This window comes from Desmodus rotundus, chromosome 12 (assembly GCF_022682495.2).
Source record: "Desmodus rotundus isolate HL8 chromosome 12, HLdesRot8A.1, whole genome shotgun sequence".
Taxonomy (NCBI): Eukaryota; Metazoa; Chordata; class Mammalia; order Chiroptera; family Phyllostomidae; genus Desmodus; species Desmodus rotundus.
In genome coordinates this window covers 44,268,677-44,289,176 of record NC_071398.1, presented here as the reverse complement: position 1 = coordinate 44,289,176, position 20,500 = coordinate 44,268,677, and the positions used below count along the sequence as shown (strand labels likewise).

Genomic DNA, 20,500 nt, shown 5'->3' with positions numbered 1-20,500 from the left:
GGTAACATCGGCCAGCAGGCTGCCAGGTTTGTTCACAAAGAGGCTGATGGGACTCAGAGAGCAGAAGGGCCCAAGGCCCCTTGAGTCCCAAGCTCAGATCTGGTACAAAGTTTTCTCTCAGCCCCTTAAAGTCTCAAGGCCAAATTCAAGGGAGGGGAAATAGACTCCACCCCTCATTGGGTGGAGCTGCAAGCTCACTTCGCAAGAGGTGGATATGGGGAGGGATGAAGAGCTGGGAACACTTTTGCATCAGTCTCCCACACAGACTACCAGGTTACTTTCTCCACCTTCCCTACGGGAGACAGGCGCGCTGGGCATGAACAGCCTCACCCACTGAGAGTGGTGCCAGCAGACGTGGGTTCAAATCCTGCCTCTGGAACATAATAGCTATGGTACCTGGGATGAGTGGCTTCACCTTTCTGGGTCTCAGTCTCTGCATCTGGGGAGTGAGGACTGCAGCACCTGCCTCGCAGGTCTGCCATGCTGATCAATGCAGGTGTGACGAGGGAAATGCCGAGAATGGTGCCTGGCACGTAGTAAGCGCTCGCTCAGTCAGGAGTCACGGTAACTACAGAAACTGCAGCTGAGGGCATCCTGGGAAACCGGTGGAAAGCGGAGGAAGCAATCCTGGGACTCAAGGGCCTTCACCTGTCATTCATTCATTCATTCATTCATTCAGGACACAGGTATTTCCCATACGTGCTCTCTGCCCTTCACTTCAGTGAACAAGCCGAAGACCCCTGCCCTGGGGAGCTGCCGTCCCACCAGTGGGGTGGTGGAGACCTGCGTGGGCCAAGTAAATGGGCACGTCATTGGGTCTGTTAGAAGCTGACAGGTGGCGCAGAGTAGGGGCAGCTTTGGGCCACCTGGATGTGTTCATTTACCCTTATGTAATCCCTGCTGTGTGCCAGGCTGCATCCTGGGAGCCTCACCCTGTCAACCCCGCAAACCCACCACCACCACGTCCCAGGAGGTGGGCCCATTGCGGTCCCCAGTGCCCAGAGGGGAGAAAACAAGGCCCAGTGAAGCACAGGGGCTCTGGCGGGGCCTCACAGCGGGAGAGGGTGTGCATTCGAACCCAGACGGCCAGGCAGCTCCAGAGCCTGCACGCTAACCATGCTGCTCAACGGCTTCTCATTTTATGAACTAGAATCTAAGACTGAGGGGAAGGGAGGGAGGGAAAGAAACATCAATGTGTGGTTGCCTCTCGCACGCGCCCTGCTGGGGACCTGGTTAGAAACCCAGGAGTGTGCCCTGACTGGGAATCGAACTGGCGACCCCTTGGTTCACAGGCCTCCACTCAATCCGCTGAGCCACACCAGCCACGGAAGGACTCTTGATTTTTAAAGGGCCTAACACAAAATAGTTTCTGGGTTAGATTTTGATTTTGGTAACTGTGGTTAGTGTTTATCTCTCCCCAAACTCCCCAGAACTGAAGTGAGATGGATGAGGGATAGACAGCAGGAAGGACTTCCAACACCCCCTTCCTTTGAAGGCATGTGAAGATGGGTTCTGGGGAGGGGGGCAAGGCTGGACCCAGGCCTGAGGTCTAGCTCAAGGGGGGGCCAGGTGAGTTCATGCAACCTCTGCCTGTCTGCCTGGTGGGGGAACCTGGAACACTGGCAAGTGGGGGAAGGGTAGCTCCCCTCGCCCCTCCTCCCCCACCTTCTCCCGGTGACTGGAAATGCCTCTCACTTAGTTCTCTATAATTATACCAATTGGATGTGCCTCGGGTGGAGGGAAATTGGGCGGGAGGTTAATTGTAACTAAAAATACCTCCCCCACTTCCTGGGGCGCGGAACCAGCCAGCTCTAGGGCAGCCTGTGAAGTGGGTGGGCGTTGCGGAGTAGGTGGGGCCTGGGGGAAAGCGGGGACCCCAGCGGGCTCTGCAGGGAGGCCTCTGTACGCTGAGTGGGCAGGGCCAGGCGGTCTTGGGACGGGTTGTGTGGCTGCTGTGGCTCCGGACCTGGGAGGGCGGGGGAGGACTGTCGGGCCAGCAGGCGTCGCGAAGATGGGTCCACAGCCGAGCCTGTTCCTGCATGGGGTGCATGTGTGTCCCTGAGGACTGGCGGGGTCCCTGGCTGGCTGTCACGGTGTGCCCTGTGTGTGTGTGTGTGTGACTTGGAGAGTCTGGGCGTTGCTGTGTGTGTCCGGGGGGGATAGTGTGGCAGAGCGGATCTTTGCAACTGGGTGCCTCCTGCATGTGTCCACGGCAGCGTCCCTCTGTGCTGCTTTGTAGCCTCTTGTGAATTATAAGTCGGACAACGCGACTGTGGGTCATTCAGCTCAGATGCATCAGAATGTGGAGTAGGGAATGAGCCTGGGCGCCCGCCAGAGGGCGCAGGGGAGCCATGGGAGGCGTTTGTTTTGTGACAGCTTTATTGAGATGGAAGTCACAGATAGTAAAATCCACCCATTGAAAGTGCGCCGCGCGAAGGCTTTAGAAGAGTCACGGAGTTGTGCGTCTGTCACCACGATCAGCCAAAAAGAAAACTTCTACCTTCAGCAGTCACTTCCCACATACCCCCAACCTCCAGCCCTAGGCAACCACTAATCCATTTTCTGCCTGTATGGATTTGCAGGTCACCATTGACCTTGACGGAGCAGTTTCAGTGGGGGGAGGGGAAGGGGAGGCAGAGGCCGGACAGGGAGGGGGCGAGGAGACTAGGAGGTGAGGACCAGGGTGCGCCATGTGAGCCCAGGGTGCAGGTAGAAGGGGTCCATTTTTAGCGAAGCCTGGAGACAGCCCCAGGTGTACTGCGTGGTAATCAGCAGGCTGAATGCTGGTCCGTCCCAGGTGATCCCGATGACGGAATGAATGTGAACCACACAAACCGAGAAAGGGCTTATTTATTGAAAGGAAGGAAGGGAGGAAGGAAAGAAAAAGAAAAGAGAAGAGAAGAAAGGCAGCCCCGGCTGCTGTGACTCAGTGGATTGAGGACCAGCCTATGAGCCAAAGGGTCGCTGGTCTGATTTCCAGCCAGGGCACCTGCCTGGGTTTTGGGCTGAATCCCCAGTAGGGGGCATGTGAGAGGCAACCACACATTGATGTTTCTGGCCCTCTCTTTCTCCCTCCTTTCCCCTCTCTAAATATAAATAATGAAATCTTAAAAAAAAAAAATACACACAGTGAGCACCACGAAACGTTGCTGAAATTAAAACCTTAAATGCACTTTTTAAAAAGTGAGACGTACGATGTTCATGGACTCAGAGACTTGCAAGAGTTGCTACTGTTGACATATCAACTTGTCTGTTCTCCCTAAATATCTGCGGGGCCAAGTCCATCTCAGCTGGAACCCCAGCAGGCTTCTGCGGAAGTGGACAAGCTGCTTCTGCAATGTACGTGGAAACGCACAGGGCCTAGGACAGCTGCAACTATTTTGGCAAAGAACAGAGCTGGAGGCCTGGCACCGCCTGACTTCAGGACTCACCGCGATGCTACCGCAATCAGACCGGGCGGTCCACGGACAGCTCCGGCCCACAGGCCCACGGGACAAAGCCTAGAAATGCACCACGTGGGTTAGTCCATTGATTTTCAATAAAGGTGGTAAATTAATTCAATGGGGAATGAACAGTCTTTTCAGCTAATGGTGCTGGAACAACCAGACATTAACATGCAGGAGATCGAACCTTGACTCTGAACTCACTTCATACACAAAAACTAACTGAAAATGGATCGTGGCCTTAAAGGTAAAATCTAAACTATAAAACTTCTAGAAAAAACATAGAAAAACATCATGACCTTGGGGGTAGGCAAAGACTTCTTAGCACACAAAAAGTCCAAATAACAAAAATTTAAAATAATTAAAAAGATACAATCTAAAATTAAATTTAAAATAAACAGAATAAAGATAATGAAATAATAAAAATTTAAACGTACAAATAAAAGAAAAATGATGAATTAAATTTTATTAAAACTCCTGCTCCGCAAAACACACTTAAGAAAATGAAACGGCACATACAGGCCTGGAGGAAATATTCACAATTCATATGATCGCCAAATGTGTTTAAAGAAATACGTAAACTCTACCTTTATTGTATACATAGCTCAAATCCGTAAGACAGACAGCCCTTTACAGGAGGAGAGACATTTGATGTCACAAGAAGTGCGGTCACAGCGCGGGACTCATCGGCTGCAGGACTCGTCAGTCTTGGCACTTGTTGCGTTTTGATGAGAAAAAGTCTTGGCTCCTCACAGGTGCTAGACCTCGTACGGGACACGGCGCTGCCCCGCATTTCTCTTCATCATTCCGTGCTGGTCGGTGTCGACACCTGTCCCACGTTCCAGAACGAATTAACAACGAGCACTGAGCCACCACCGGATATAAATGGTTAATAAACTTATGAAAAAACGCTTGACATGAGCCATAAAAATGCCATTAAAACCAAAGTAAACACCATTAGAACGGCTGCTGGGGGCTGGTTCTGGTTTGTTTCCTTTTCTGGAAAAATGCTCCAAGCTGTTCTCGTAGGACCGGAGCACCTTTCCGTGCTAGGCTTCCAGAGGAAGTCTCCCAAGACTGTTGAGGGAAGGCAGGCACACCTCGCACTTTGAAAGATCCTGCTAAAGTGCCTTCCAGAGAAGTCACACCAATCCCCCACGAGGTGGGTGAAGGTGCCCCCTTCCCCGCAGGCGCGCCAGCAGTGAGCAGTTTCAACCCTTTTAATCTGTGCCAGTCCCGCTGGGAGAAGGCATGGCCCCGGGGGTTTACTGCACACAGTTGTGATGAGCAGCGAAGCCACAGCCCCCCCACTCCCCTGGCGGCTTTTGTGCACGATCAGAACAGACGTCTCTCTCAGGCAATTAGCAATCAAGACTCCTGTACTGCTAAGGGCCACAGAGCTCGCCCTCAAGGGGCTGTGGCCCCTGGGTCCCTCAATTCTGACAGATGCCCTGACAGCCACCTTCTTCCAACTCCCGCGGATGGAGTTACGGGGCCAGACGCCAGGTTCATTAAGGCTTTTGGGGGACGCTGGGTGGCTTCACCTTCGGTGCCCCACCCTGCCCCGCCAATGGCAATGTAAAGAACTCTGCTTCTGCCCGTGGGACACTCTTTTTACTTTGTTTATCATGGGAAAAGGAGGGAAAGCAAGAACACTCCTGACAGCCATATACTTAGGTTTGGCTGCACAGGCGTGGGGAAGGCTCTGAGGTAGTCTGTCCCTTCATCCATTTATTTCTCTATTTTTAATTCTTAGGGTTGGGGAATGCAGAAGACAGTTAGAGACTTAACCCAAAAATGGAACAGTTCTGAGCCAAGTCACCTTAAAGGCAAAAGATAAGCCGCAGGCTGGAAGAAACGTTTGTAACACCTATGATGATGCATAAGATCCAGAATATATAAAGAGCTATTACAAACCAATAAGAAAATGGCAAAGCACCTGGAAAACACATAGTCAAAGACAAAGCCAGCGCAGAAGGTGAATATGAAGGGTCCAGAACAATGTGCAGAGCCACTTGGGCTCGCCGGCAACCGGGGGAAACAGAAATAATGTGAATAAATGGGTGCAGCCCGTAGGAAGAACATTTAGGGGAACCTACTGAATGACCTGACGAATGCACCTTCCCTCGGACCTGCCTCCAGCTTTGTTTGTAGGAACAAAAGATGCTTGTCTGGCCCTGGCCGGTGTGGCTCAGCTGGCTGGAGCATTGTCCTACAACCAAAAGGCCTGGGGGCTTGATTCCGGGGCAGGGCACATACCTGGGTTGCGGGTTCGATCCTGCTATCTGCCCACACAGGCCTAGGTAAACAAACGTGCAGCGCAGCCACATAACAGCCTGCTCTGCACCGACTCAGAACGCTCTCCAAGTCACCCTTGGAGTGAGCCGAACTGTGGGTGTGTAATCCCAGGTTTTGAAAAGTGTGAACGCTCTCTTTCCATGTGCATGGGGGATGGAGCGGAGTTCCCGCAGGTGCAATGGAAAGGCGCACAGCCAACCTGACCCACGGCCGCCTGGGAGACCAGTGAGGAGGCAGCTGCGGGGGGGGGGGGGAGGGGGGCAGGGGCCTGGGGGCGGATTCTGGGTCTGTTTTAAGGGAGCTGATGGGCCTCGCTAAGAGTGTGTGCAGGCAGGAGAGAGAGGGGCCGGGGGTGACAGGGAGGGCTTGGGCTGGAGAACGGAGCTGCACAGTTCCGAGCTGGGGAAGAGTCCTACGATTTGGAGGACACGAACTCCCAAAAGGAAAGCGCAAACATTTGGTTGCTGGGGTGGAGGGCAGAGGGGGAGAGGGAGCGCCAGAGATAACCATGTAAATGGAAAATGGCTGAGAGAATGGAGCATCACTTACAAACTGAGTGAGAAGGGGCTGCCCCAGGGAGGCCCGAGTCAGCTCTGGGGGACGCCCCAGATGCCTGTGAGGCTACAAGTGTCGAGGCCAAGGAGGCAGCTGGCCACGGGGCTGGGAGCCAGGGCTCAGGGAGAGAGGCTGGCGGGTAGGGGGTGTGGGCAGGAAGCTGGGGGCTGTATGAGCTCCCTGGGAGGTGAGTGGGGGCAGAGGGAGGCGAGGGCAGGGTAGGCCCCGGCTGCATCGTGTAGGGAGGGGAGGAAGGGTGTGGCTACTAGCTGTGGCCTCCAGGGAAGGGGAGGCATCTACGGCAGGGGCGCCCCTGGGCCAAGGCAGGGGGCATCTCAGGGACAGGGGGCATGGCCGGAGGTCCCGAGGGGACGGCTGAGAACTGCCCATGGGCCTCGAAGCAGGAATGGCCTGGTGCCCATGCGGGATGGGTCCCGTGGCGCCACCCATGGTCTCACGCAAACACCGACACCTGCTCCTCACCAACTCTTGAAGTGACCCAGGCAGAGGGACGAGCCAGTGCAGGTCTGCCTCATTCAGGGGAAAGCAGAGGCCGTGAGCACAGACTCAGGTGAGGGCAGGGGCACGGAGGTCCTGCCTGGGGGTCTGAAATCCTTGTTCCACCATATCTGTCCCAGGGCCCTGGGGCCGCCCGAGAGCAACACCATGGGGAGGACCCTAGGGGCTACTGCTACCCTCTGGGTGGACAGGCGCAGGCCTGGGGGTCCGACTCAGTGTGTCAGAGCCTGGGGAGGGGAGGGGGTTCGGGCAGAGTCCACAGCCCTGCCAGGGGCTCCCAGCCAAGCTGGGCTCACATGTGCTGCCTCCGGTGCCGCAGCACCTCCGTGGGCGTGAACAGAAAGTCTTTCTGACAGGCTTCGCAGTGGTAGGGCCTCTGCAGGGCGGATGTCTTCTGCTGGGGCTCAGGTGCAGCTTCTTCAGCTCCTGAGAGAGGAAGGGAGGCTGAGGGGGTGCTCTGCTGCAGGCTTGCACCCCCACCCAAACCCCGGGCACCCAAGGGACTCAGGCTCTCCTGGACTTTGGGGGAACCTCCTCCAGGAAGCCTTCCTTGATTAATACATGCACACAGAGGCAAGTCTTTAGTCTGTGTCGGGGGGAGAGACAGAGACTGCCCTGGGGTGGGGTCTGCACAGTGTGGCAGGCACTGTGTCAGGTCTGCCCGCCATGTCATCCCCTGGCTAACGCAGTGGATGTGGCCAAGGTAGAGACAGCTGTGGGACAGAAAAGGACAAGGGACACAGCCAGAGAGAGACAGAAAAACAGACAGAAACACAGAGGCGGATCAGAGAGAGACCAAAGACAGACAGACAGACAGACAGAAACGAGAACGTGGTGGCCCTCCAGGCCCTCCCCAGCCCAGGTTCTGGGCCTGTGTGACAAAGCCCACATGCGGCACCAGCCAGGACCGGAGGGCAGCCGCTGTCCGCCCCCTGAGCGTCCAGCGAATGCTGAGATGCACAGGAAACCACCATGGACGGGCAGATGCACCCGCAGCCCCATCCTTACCGGCGGGGCCGTCCCGTGGGGCCTCGGGGCAGCTGTTCTCGTGGGCGATGCGCTCCAAGGGCGTGAGGGGCAGGTGCAGGCCGCAGTGGGCGCAGGTCCAGAAGGTGCGGAGACAGTCGCTATACAGATCGGTGTCGCTCTGCAGCGGGAGGGCTGTGTCAGGGCCTCGCCCCCGGGCCTGCCCCCCAACAGCCAGCCTGGGCCTCTTCCGGGGACCCCTCGGGGCTGGCTGGCCCCGTTCTGAAACTGCGTCCCTGGACTAGGTTGGAATGTGGCTGGGGGGCTCCCTAAACTCCCATCTTCAGGGGCAGAGGAGTGGGGGGACGAGGTGGGGTCCATACTCACCGTGAGGCAGTTATAGGTAAGAAAGTCCGTGACTGCGTAGCCCCCCTTGATGGGGTGGAGGGATAGGGTAGAGCTGCCAAAGAGGCCGGGGAGACTGGGGGCAGTTGTGATGGTCTGGGGTCCCACATACAGGTTCTGAGCTTCCAGCCCCGTGAGCCGCCGGAGACTGTAGGGAACCTGGGGAGAGAGGCAGCAGATAGACTCCGGGAGACACTATCGGAGTGCCAGGATCCAGCCGTTCCTGAAGTCCACCCCTGGACTTTTCAGATCCAGGAGCCAATTGCTTAAGCCAATCACAACACGGTTTCAGATGTGCTCACATCCAGTCTTGTCTAAAGCATGCCCTGATGCCCCGTCCTCCATCTCCGCTGCCCTTCCCAGGCCCCTCCCCTCTCCCTGCCACTTGTGGGACCACATCCAGGCTGTGAGTCTGGCCACCTGGCCCCTCCTTCCCCCAGCACGTCAGCCTCTTCCTCTTTCCCTGATTCACTGGGTCCCTCCACTCCTCCAGGAAGTCATCCTGGATTGCACCCTTCTCCCCTACCCCTGCCACACATAGTAAAATCAGTGTCAATTCCCCACTCCCACTTAAGAGGTGGGGGGTTGGTTTCACATCTGCTCCCTCCAGACCTTCCTGTCTGTTCTCTGTGAGTAAACACCCTACAGCCCCCCCTGCCCCGTCCTACAAGCCCTAACTGCAGTGAGGTGCCCCTGCCCAGGGCTGCAGGACTGGCCGGGTGGGCTCTGGAACCAGGGAGTCAAATCCTGGCTCCCACCCTTACCGGCTGTGATCTTGGTTTGTCATCACCTCCCGGGTTTGAAACCCCCCGAATGTGCGTACAGTCAGTGAACCGGAAGCTTATCCCTGTGGCGGACACCCCACGGGCCAAGGGTGGCGTAGGCCCCTAGCAATGGTACCTTGGATGCCATGAACTGCAGCAGCTCCCTGCTCAGCGCCGCCACCTCCTGGCGGTTGACGGGAGCCTCCTCCTGGTCTTCCTCGTCCTCCCGCTGCCCCCGCCCACGGGCCTGGTGGGCCAGCTGCCGGTCCAGGGCACTTTCCCACCGGGCCCGGAGCCGCAGGGAAGCCGCCAGGAGCTGGACAGCGCCTTCACTATCGGCGAGCTGGAGCTCCAGCCAGCCGTCGGCCACCAGGCGGGAGCAGTCACCATTGGTGTCCAGGGCCCGACTGAACAGCAGGAGAGACTGGAAGAGAGGAGGCAGAAAACAGGCAGTGGGTGAGGGGCAGGGCGCATCTTAGAGAGGCCCCCACCCGGCTGGGTTCCTGCCCACCCACTCATTCCCCCACCTCCCTGTCCATCCAACGTACCCATCAGTTCCCCACCCATGCACCTGCCCACCCATCCACCTACCTCTCCATCCACTTGTCTAGCCAATGCACCCATCCACCCCTCACCCATCCATCCACCTCGTCAAAAAACATTCGCCACACGCCTGCTCTGTGCCAGGCACTCTTCCAGGTGCTGGAAGCACAGCTGTGAACAGGACAGACTAAGCCCCCGCCCCCCGGAGCTGACATTCCACTTGGAGAGACAGACGAATCAGGACCAGAGAGTGAAAGGGGTAGAAGCTTCTAAGAAGGACGGTGGCCATTCCCAGGTCGAGGGCAGGCAGCTGAGGGAAGAGGCCACGTCTGCATGGGCTGGGGGCTGTACTCGTGCACTTTGTCAGCCCTCGTCAAACGACGTCCCTAACATCTGTGCACGTCACTCTCCGTACATTTCGTCCTTGAATATACTCACGACTCTGGGACGCTAGCTAACGGGTGCAGCGGAAGTGTTTGGGGCGAAGGGCACTGAGGTTGGCACCTTGCTTTGAAACCCATGTACTGAAGTGGGTGGTGAGTGGACAGAGGACAGATATGTCATCAAGCAGAAGACCAATGTCACTTGAAGGATCTTGGGAATGAGTGGTCACCATACACTTCTTTCAACTTTTCTGTTTGAAAAATCATATGTTGGGGGAAATTCTATGGGATGGGGGGGGAGTGGGTGAGGCAGGACTGGCCCCGGGTCAGTGTTCTGGGGGCTGGGCGATGGAAAGGGGCAGGGGGAGGGTAGGATGGGGGGGTTCAACACACATTCTGTCAGCAGTAGTGTCTGCCTCAGATTCCCCATCGTGAACAAGCTGTGGGGGAACAGGTGAGGCTGAACTAGCAGGCCGCACCTCCCTTTCCTCCCTGAGGTCCTGCTGACTGCCCCGTTCTGCCCCAGCCCCACCCCAGCCCCCGCCCCGGCCCCCGCCCCGGCCCCCACCCCCGCCCCCGCCCCCGCCCCAGAGCATCTGGCTGCTTCCTTTATACTTGTTTCCATGCACCATTTGGCCCGACTAGTGTGTCGAGACAGGTACTTCGCGCCTGCAGGTGCTCAATGCGATAACGAATGGGTGTGTATGGGGAGCTTAGAGCTGGTTTTCATGGAGTCCCTGGAAATCAGTGTCAGCAAAAATCTCCTGAGTTCGGGGAGCCCTCGACAAGCCTGGGGTTGAAGCAAGGACATCCTGTAATGGGCCACCAGCGGCACGTGGTGCTGGTGCTTTGGCCTGGCTACTTGCTCACTGTATGGCTTACGCCAGTGGCTTGGCCCACCCCCAACCCAGCCCCCCCAGGGCCTTGCCTTCACCTCTAACGTGAGAACCACAGCCAGTCCCAGAACCACAGGGCGGCACACGTGGAGTGGCCGCTCCTGCCGCCAGGACCCACTCCTGGGCTGCAGTCTGGGCATGCCCATCCTGGCCCAGCCACCGTCCCCTCCCGCCTCCTAGCTTCCCCGCCTCGTCAGACCCTGTCCCAGCTCTGCTCCAAACGCTTGGGGGGACAGCGTGGCCCTAGTCTCACCTGCCTCGCCGACCTCCTCTCTCTGACCTCGTCTCCCCTAATTCCTCCCCTCACCGACTGACTGCTCTAGCTCTTCCCTGTGCTCACCAGAGTGTGTGTGCCTCAGGGCCTTTGCACTTGCTGCCAGGCAGGACTCTATTCTCCCAGGGATCCCTGTGGCCCCCTCCCTCCCTCCCCGCAGGTCTTTGCTCAACTACACCTTCTCCATGAGGCCCACCCTGGTGGCCTTATTCCATACTAGACACTGTCGCCTACCCACACCCCCAACCCACCCATCCTAATCTCCTCACCCTATTCCTTTTCACTTCCTGGACTGTGCATCACCCTCGAACCCCTCACTGAGTGCGGCCCTAGGTTTTCTGTTGTTGTCCGCCCTCCCCCGCTAGATGGCAACTCCCAGGGGGCCAGAACGGGTCCGGTTTGGTTCACTGCTGTGTCCTCAGCACCTTCAGTAGCAGCTGGTGCACGGCAGGTGCTTGGCGGGGAACTGTTAGAGGGAGGCCCGGGTGGAAAGACAGCAGCCGGCCAGGGTCTGCCGCCTGCACCCAGCCGGGAGGTGAGTGCTCAGGCCCCAGCCTGTGCCTCCTGCCCTGGGGACCCAGTCATCACAGATGGGAGTTGGAAGGTGGGGCAGGGACCCACCTGGAGGGCGGGGATGCGGACACAGTTCACCAGGTACGGCTTGTTGGTCTCCAGCAGAGACACGAAGGTGAGGAGCTGGTGCCTGCTGCTCATCTTGTCCCTGTCGTCTGAAAGGAACAATAGGACAGCTTAGGCCCACCCAGCCCACCGACCTCCCCTCCTACCCCTTATCCCCACCCGCCCCCCAAGGGCTGCCTGTCCCCCCGGGGCCACCTACCCATCCATGGGGAGGACGCGCTCATCACATGTGTGACGATAAAATGCCTGCGACTGAGTTTTAAAGACTCTGTCACACGGAATGTGACTTTGGCTACTCGGCGATATTGAGACAGTTAATTCTGTTAGGAGTGACAACAGCGCCGGGCAATGCTAACAACCAGTCGTCACAGTCATCATTACTGAGTGGTGTGACGTCTGCAATACGATTTAAAATATTCTAGCAAAGAGGAAGGGTGGCAAACGCCGACAGCCACAGAAGCTGGGGGGGGCTTGTCTACTTGGATGACGTCTACGAACTTTCAAAATTAAAAAACAGAGGACAGACAATGTACTGAGAAGAGGGTACATTGACTAGTGATTTACAGCAGTTAAAAAGGATAAGTTTCCAATTCTACCTTTGACGTTTAGAATTAAAACCTGCTCTGGCTGGTGTGGCTCAGTGGATTGAGCGCAGGCCTGTGAACCAAAGGGCTGCGGGTTCACTTCCCAGTCGGGGCACATGCCTGGGTTTTGGGCCGGGTTCCTGGTTAGGGGTGCGTGTGAGGCAACCACACATTGATGTTTCTCTCCCTCTCTCCTTCCCTTCCCCTCTCTCTAAAAATAAGTAGGTAAAATCTTTTAAAAAATAAAATTAAAACCTTATTATTTTAAGCTCATATAGGGAGTTCCTTTCTTTGCAAACAAGGAGGAAAGTGGGTTGTTTCCGCAAGCCTTCCGAGGGGCACCCCAGCTGGGGCCCAGCCTGGCCTGCGTGCAGCCACTCAGTGAAGCGGCTTTCATGGCCCAGACTAGAAGGCAGTGGGATCCGGGCCTGAACTCTGTCTTCCATGTCTGCAGGGGCCGGGAGGGCCCCGGGGCAGGACGAAGTCAGGGAGTATCAGAGCTCACAGACGGATCCCATGATGGGCTAAAAACTTGGTCCTTGGGGACAGCCACGGTGCTGAGGTCCGCCCAGGCCACCACGGGGAGGGCAAGGCTCAGCATGGAGGTGACCTCACCATGCCTGCAGGTCCCACCTCAGCAGCCACAGCAAAGGTAGAGTGTGGCAGGGAATGAAGAGGGAACTGGGACAGTGAGGGGTCCCCTCTCCACTCGGGCTCACTGACTCATGGTACCTCGGCTCCCTTCGCCGGCCCTGGCCTCGGGCTCCTTCGTGTGCAGCACCTCGGGGCTGTTGGCGAAGACGCAGGTGGGGTGCAGCACCGTGCCCTGCTTGGCCTGGGTATGGAAAATCTGCAGAGGCCAAAGGCAGCGCCAGGTGACCACGGAGGCCCCGGACATGCTCTTCCCGCTGCCTGAAATGCTTTTCCTCCTCGCCCTGGCCAGGTTCCTCCTCCATGGCTCAGCTCAGAAGTCCCTTCTTCAGGGCGCCCTGCCTGAGCCCTCCCAGGCTGGCCTTGGAGCCCCTCTGTGCTCCCCGCCCCAGCCCCAACCTCCCTGAGTCATGGGTCTGCACTGTGAGCCCGGCGAAGGCAGGGCCAGGGCGGCTTCAGTCAAGGCCGCATCCCCAGCACAGAGTGGGTTCGGGGACCATGTGCCACATGAATGAGGAAACACAGGCCGGCGGGCGGGGATGGAGAGCGGCAAGGGGGCACACCTGGTCGGAGTCCTTGCGGCCACTGTTGAATGGGTCGGGGATGGCGAGCTGTGGGTAGAGGCCCCGGCCCAGCACCAGCTTCAGCAGAGACATCTGGTCCCGAGTCAGCGCCTGGGCCGAATTGGCAGCTGCCTGCAGCTGCTCCAGGTTGTGCCGCAGCTTAAACTTCACATCCTGGTGGGAACATGGGGGCGGTGGGCCCCGAGGGGCTTGTACTAGCACACATGGACCCAAGGGGTTCTGTGGACTGCTGGAGCCAGGGCCTGGACACAGACACGCGTCTCCCGAGTGAGGGCAGGCCCTGTCCTCTCTGACCCCCAGGACAGGGTCCTGTCCTCCCTCCGGTCAACCCCACCACTGTCTGCCCCAGGCCCCAGATGGCCCAGTGGTTCCCCACCTGGATGTCCACGTTGTCACTGGCCCCTCGGGCGGCAGTGCCCCGGTCCTCGTCGCTGGAGCCGCCCTCCTGCTCCTCCTGCAGCCGCAGCACCTTGCGCCTGCGTGCCCCGCCCTCCTCGTGCAGCCGCTTCAGCTGGTACAGCGCCTGGCGCTCCCGGCGCTGCTGCAGCCGGCTGTAGCTGTCCCCTGGCTTCGGGGCCTGGGCCCCTGCCAGCAGCCCGTGGTCCTCCAACAGCTCCTGGGGACAGATGGGGCCCAAGTGAGGGATATAGGGCAGACTGAGCAGGCGGGCTCTGGACCTAGACACGGGTTCAGGTGTGGAGCCTGCCACTTGCTGGCAGGTGATGTCACCCTTCTGAGCCACACTTTTTCCCCAGTGCAAAATGGGGACACTCCTGGTACTTCCCCGCATGGCTGCTGGGTGCTGAAGTTTGCAGTGCGGACACAGACGGCTGCTCCAAGAAAGCGTGCTGTGCTGCTCTTGGCCAACGAACGCCTGGGCTGGGGACAGGAGTGAGACAGGGAGGAAGGGGAGGGGCCGAGGCCATCACCCAGGGTCTTTCCCAGGCTCCTGTCTGTCGAGGCTCCGGTCAGGCCCCGGCCTGCCCCAGCCACTGTGGGTGTCTCAGAGGGTGGTCCTCCGACCAGCAGCAGAGTCTGGGACACGGCACGCGTGAAAACGCCAAGTCCTGGGCCCCTTCCCGAAAACGGACTCAGAATCTTGGGGGTGGGGCCTGGAGCCTAGATCTAACAGACCCTGGGGGGTTTCGATGCACATCAGCGACACCGGCCCCCCACCCTGCATGCAGCTTTGTGAAAGGGGTTTCGGAGACCCTGCTGGGTTGGACCCTGTGTTTCTCACTAAGCTGCAACCAACAAAGGACGTAGAATATGCGTGTGCATGTGTGTGTGAGAGAGAGCGAGAGCGCGAGCAGTGTCCGGGCCCACCAAAGGTTGAACCACGGCTCTAGGAAGCCACAGACGTTGAAAGACACGAGAACAGTCAGGACATCACTGGTCCCCGACGTGGGTACCCCCTAAAATTGTAGGGACACCTTGGTCAGGTGACTGCCCACTCTGGGCCCATCTGCCACCAAAGGGAACGGGTCGCCCCAGGGACACTCGCATTTCATTTCCACATCATGGCACGCACACGGCCACTGAGAAGTACGAAGCGGATCTTGTCATTCTCAAGTGAAAAGACGAGCACGGAGTAGTAATAGCACCGACACGGAGCAGGACCACGTGATAAGAGTAACACGGCAGACCCTCCTAGGAGACCACCTGCGGGCCCTCCACGCACTAACTCCCTGAACGAAGCTCCACAGGCATTCTGAGGCGGGTGCATTAGCTTCCCGGTTTCAGAGGCAGAGCTGAGGCCCAAAGAGGCGCAGCAACTTGCCCAGGGCGGTACGGCGAGCAAATGGCAGAGCTGGGATTGCTGCTGGGACATCAGGCTCCAAACGCGGTGGCTCCAACCACTGCCCTACACTGCCTCTCAGTGCTCAGCCCTCAAGTGCAGCCAGCTCAGCCCCCTGTCCCAGAGGACAAGGTTGTTCGTGAGGATGCAGCACAGAAAGGCTGGCCTGCACTCCACCCCTGGGAGCCCTCCTGGACTTCCACCCACACGCCTGGTCCTCAGTGGTGGGGGAGGTGCATGTCGGGTGGGGTCCCACTCACTCTGTGCTCTGGAGTGTTCTCAGGGGCACTCACTCTGCCTCCCCCACACCCTGGTCTCCCCGTCCGCCTGGGTGGGGCTGCCCCATCCCAGGCCCTGAGGCTCACCTTGAACTGGCGCCGCAGGTTGGCCATCTCATACAGCCGGTGCTCCTCTATGCCCCGGCGGCGGCACCACTTACGCGAGTTTCCACTCCGTTCAGATTTCACCTGGATGGAGGCAGACACGAGGTGGCAGGTGGCAGGGGCTGGCCTCCCACCCAGACCATCCCAGCGTGGGTCTGAACACCAGCCTCTGGGAGGATGCAAGGCAGGTGGGAGCCCTGTCAGCCCTCCCCAACACCAGCTTACTTCCTTCTTCCAGGTCTCAGCCCCGCTGCCCGCTTCCTAGAGGAAGCCCTCTCAGACCACACTGGCTCAGACACCCCCTCCCAGTTCTCTCAACCCATTCTGGGTGGTCACTGTGTAGGGACACGTCTGCCTTCCTGCACTGGACTGTGAACCCCAGGGGGTGGGGTCCCCGGCACTGCCCGGCACAAGGCTAGGCCCAGAGTGGGGGCTCAGGGAACGTGTTTCGGGATAATCTGGACTTTCTCCTGACAGAACCAGTTTTAACTGGTACTTTAGAACCCCGGGCTCCCCTCCAGCCTGAGCTCTGACTGGTTGGTCCCAAGGATGCTGGAGTCCGAGGGCTGGGGGTGGAGGGTGTGAGGGGGAGCCAGAGCCTGAGGCAGGCCCTGACCCTGTGCAGAACGACAGACAGACAGGGTTGGCCCTGCCGCCGGCCTCACCTGCACCCAGGTATTGAAGACATTGAAGAGAGTGAAGGGGTCGCCCTGGTCACTCTCCAGGGGCCGCCGCACAGCCGCACACTCGGGGTTGCTCTGGGCGCTGCGGGTGAAGGGCGACTGGACGCTGAGGGCGGCCGCGATGGTGAGCACGGGCTCCGCCAGGTGGAACATGGAGCCCAGGATGAGCATCTTCCCTGGGGGGCGGGTGGCAGGTTGAGCCTCCCACCTTCCTTCCCTCCGTGCCGCCCAAAAAGGGCCCGGGCAGACAGATGGACAGACTGCGCTTTCCAGTCATGTGACCTCAGGCAAGGCCTCGGTTTCCCCACCTTGGGTGGGCTTGTGGTAGGCACCACCTAGGCACTGGCTACTGCTCTTCTCTTCACTACCGGCTCCCCCAGCACCCCCTCCCCGGGGGCCTGGCTTTATGTTCTTCATGGCACCGACTCTGACCTGCCACGGGCCTCCGTCCACCCGCCAGGATGGGACGCCACGCCAGCTGTACCCCGGCCTGCCTGGCACACAGCAGGCGCTGACTTCTGCATCTGTCTCAGTAGGAATCTTGTCCTGCCATCTTTACGTAATTCGAAATGCAGAGGCAGGGGAAGATGGAGAGGAAGGCACAGGGGCGGGGCGGGGAGGCGGCAGGGGGACAGGGAAGGACAGAGAGGGAAGGAAAGCAGGAGGAACGGTGTCCCAGTGTGATGAAAACACACTCCCTGGTGCCCAGGCTGTTCCTGCCTGCCCTGTGGTCAGTGGCTTGTACGTCATGCGTCTGACTCATCCCCATGGGCCCCACTGACTGCCTTTCCAGAAAGTTCCTGCTACCCATCTAGCCTTGTTACGTAAAGGCGGCCAGTGAAACAAGTCTGTCCCAGGCCCCTAGCTGCATCACCTCAGGCAAGTCCCCCATCCCTCCTTGCCCCTATGTCACCGTCTGTGATGAGGGGTGACAAAGGCATCCACCTGCTGTGAGGATGAACGGTGTTTCACCCTGTGAAGCGCTCGCAGTGCTGGGCCAGGGACCATGCCACCTGGGCCCAGAGCCACCCAGCACTGGATCACCTGCGTCTACCGCCCGGCAGGACCGGGGACCCACAGTGCCCCAGGGGACCACCTGGGGAGCACCTTCCGGCTCTGCCCACTGCAGAACCCTGGGCGAGCGAGTCCCAGCCTTTCTCTGAGCCTCATTTTCTCACAGACAGCGAGCATCACTCATTCCTCCCCCATGGGAGATGACAGAGAACGTGCCTGACACATACACAGCACCCTGACAAATCCAGTGGGCACAGCTCTGTGTCTCCCCACCAAGCCTCAGTTCCCTCTTTGCTACAAGGGGGGCCCCCCCAGGCGCTGCCCTCATTATGTGCGAAGGAAGCGGTACCAGGTCCAAAACGCCTCTCACTGGCCCACGGGGAGTGCAGCCCTCAGAGACGGTGGCCTCCAACCGCTGCCCGCCCGAAGCCCAGCCCAGCGCAGTGCAAGGACAGGGCCCGAGCGATGCTGACACGGAAGTTCCGTGCGCATCGTCCCTGGGGGATGGGGGATGGGGGGCGGGGGGCGGGTGGGGGGGGGCGGGTTCTTGGGACTGCTCTGCGGCTGCGGACTGTCGGTGCAGCTAGAACGTCTGGAGTCAGGAGAATCGAGCAGAATGAAGGTGCCTGAGTCAGCGAGCCCCTCAGGAGGGACAGGGCTGACACCAAATGAGGAACAGAGAGAGGTTCTGAAATGCCCCCGACAGACCACAAAAGGCAGCACCAGGGCAGAGCGGGGACTGGCTGTGCAGAGGGGTGCCTGTTTGTTTGTTGCCACCTCCCTGGTGCCCGGAGTAGAGTCTGGCACCGGGGACTTGGGAATGAAGGGACAGGCCTGGAGAAGGACCAGGCTTGCCCACCAGTCACTAGAGGGCAAGCGGTGCCCCCCACCCCCCTGGTGCCCTGTGGGTCACCCCAAGGGGGGTCGTCCTCACCGATCACAACATCCACAGGCAGCTGGGCCAGCAGGGACCCGATGGGGGTGAGGGCCTCTGAGCTGTCCAGGGCCCCCTGGTCCCGGAGGTAGTGGATGGCCGTTTCCAGGCTGGCTGGTGGTGGGGGCTCAATGAAGGGGAAGGTCCTGGGGTCTCCCACGCTCATGCTCTTCATCTGGAATGAGAGCCAAAGCCCCCAGGGGGACACATGAGCCACTGTGCAGCCCCGAGAAGGCTCACGGATGACAAACTCATGATACTTGAAAACCCCCGATATCAGCCCTGGCTGGTGTAACTCAGTGGATTGAGAACCAAAGCGGGCCTGTGAACCAAAGGGTCACCGGTTCAATTCCCAGTTGGGGTACATGCCTGGGTTGCCGGCCAGGTCCCCCCACCCCCAGTAGGGGGTGTGCAAGAGGCAACCACACATAGATGTTTCTCTCCCTCTCTCTCTCTCCCTTCCCCTCTCTCTAAAGAAAAAATAAAGAAAATCTTTTAAAAATTTTTTAAAAATAAACAAACAAAAGCTATGGGTGGGGGGTGGATTTTCTGTAAGCTCTCCAGGTGATTCCAGTGTGTAGCTGGGTCTGAGAATCAGCGCCATGCCCTGGGCAATTACAGGTCACAGAGCAGACGCAGGTGACCTGGTGCTGCCGACAAGACACATCAGGAAATTGGCCAGAGGGCTTCTGGGAAAGGTCCCCATGGTCTTAAAACTGAGACCCACAGAGACGGGCAGCTGGCTGCTTCGGCCTCTGGATGGTGAAGGAGGAGGAGGTGATGCCCGTGGCTGTGGGAGCCAGATGGCGTTCAAGAGGCAGGCTCGGGGCCAGACAGCCTCAGGTGGAATCCGGGCTCTGCCGCTTGCCAGCTGTGTGACCCAGGTCAAGGTACCTAACCTCTCTGTGCGTCCATTTCCTTGTCCATACATCAGAACAAGATTCCCTACCCCAGAGAGTTTTTCTGAGGCTTAAAACAGTTACATACATAACACCCTTGCGGTACAGCCCAGCCCCCAGCGAGCACTAGGTCCTTGTCGCCAGGAGAGCTGGTGATGAGCTGAGGTTGCAAAGACAGAAAGGCCTGCATCCTTTATGACACCACTGAGCCATTTAAATAACCAAGCCCGGGACGGCCCTGTCTCAGGCCTCCCTGGTATATATAAAACGGTCCTTTTTCCTTCTTGTTTAAGCCAGTGTTTTTCCAACAGCAGGTTATGCAGGTCAGGAACTCCATGAGGTGGGGCACAACCAGCACTTATAAGAAATAAAATCAAACAAATAGAAACTATTGGCGTGTGCCATCCACAGGAAGGGGCCAGTGTGTGCCACTCACGCACCCGGCCTCCCTGCAGGGAGGTGTGACAGGGACGGAGCTCTGGCCAGGGGCAGAGGAAGGGAGGCACGCTACCTGCGCACCTGGCCCGTAAAGCCCCAGACCCCTGCTCCTTCCCTCCGCGCTGGATGGCTGACGACAAGGAGGACACCCCCGGGATGTGACAGAGCCAGGAGAGGGAAGGGGCCTGGGCCCTGAGTAAAGGAAACTGCCCGCCAGCCTGGGCATCACAGTCCTGAGTGGGTGTGTCTGTCTAAGCCGAGCGAAGCTAACAGCTGAGACGTGAGCCAGGCCGTCACAGCATCGGAGAAGCCCTGGTTTTATTGTACAAGCCACTTCCTGACTGGTTTTCTGCGGTAGCTGAAAGCACTCTGACTCAGTCTGCCCGCGACCCTGTTCTCCTTCCTGTGACCCGAGGTTCTCCCCGTGACTCTGTGCATTTGTGCAACAACTGCCCCCTCGACATGGGATCTGGCATTTGAAAGGGCTAGTGCCCCTGAGGGCCCTGCACAGCCCCACCCTCCCTGGCCCTGAGCCCTGGGACTGGTCCCCTCTAAATGCCTCCCGGCCCTCCCCCCACGGCCCTGGCACCTGCCCTCAGGATCCAGAGCCCTCCCTGCCCCTGCCTCACCTGCAGCACCAGCGAGTCCAGGGCTACCCTCCGAATCTCCGGCACAGCGTAGGGGGCGAAGGCGTCATAGTCCGATTCAGCGTAGAGGCGGTAGCAGACGCCAGGGCCTGTGCGGCCTGCACGGCCCTTGCGCTGCTCAGCACTGGCCTGACTGATCCAGAACTCCTGCAGCCGCTGCAGTTTGGCCTGGGGGTCGTAGCTCATCTCCTTCACCTTCC

General features: G+C 58.8%; 1 protein-coding gene across 3 annotated transcripts in view; it reads right to left on the bottom strand.

Annotated features, from left to right (window-relative positions):
- Positions 1-3,883: 3,883 nt before the first annotated feature.
- The window catches only part of DHX34 (DExH-box helicase 34), a 30,236-nt gene continuing 13,619 nt past the window's right edge, over positions 3,884-20,500 (bottom strand). For all 3 annotated transcript variants that reach the window (XM_053915550.2, XM_024569510.4, XM_045202934.3), the window contains exons 6-17: positions 20,283-20,500; positions 18,317-18,491; positions 16,351-16,544; positions 15,668-15,769; positions 13,881-14,120; positions 13,484-13,657; positions 13,002-13,119; positions 11,668-11,774; positions 9,087-9,374; positions 8,169-8,345; positions 7,824-7,962; positions 3,884-7,241 (exon numbers count right to left, since the gene is read on the bottom strand). In XM_053915550.2, coding sequence (XP_053771525.1) covers positions 7,108-7,241; positions 7,824-7,962; positions 8,169-8,345; positions 9,087-9,374; positions 11,668-11,774; positions 13,002-13,119; positions 13,484-13,657; positions 13,881-14,120; positions 15,668-15,769; positions 16,351-16,544; positions 18,317-18,491; positions 20,283-20,500 — 2,066 coding nt within the window. In that variant the 3' untranslated portion in view covers positions 3,884-7,107. The remainder of the gene's footprint in view (positions 7,242-7,823; positions 7,963-8,168; positions 8,346-9,086; positions 9,375-11,667; positions 11,775-13,001; positions 13,120-13,483; positions 13,658-13,880; positions 14,121-15,667; positions 15,770-16,350; positions 16,545-18,316; positions 18,492-20,282) is intronic.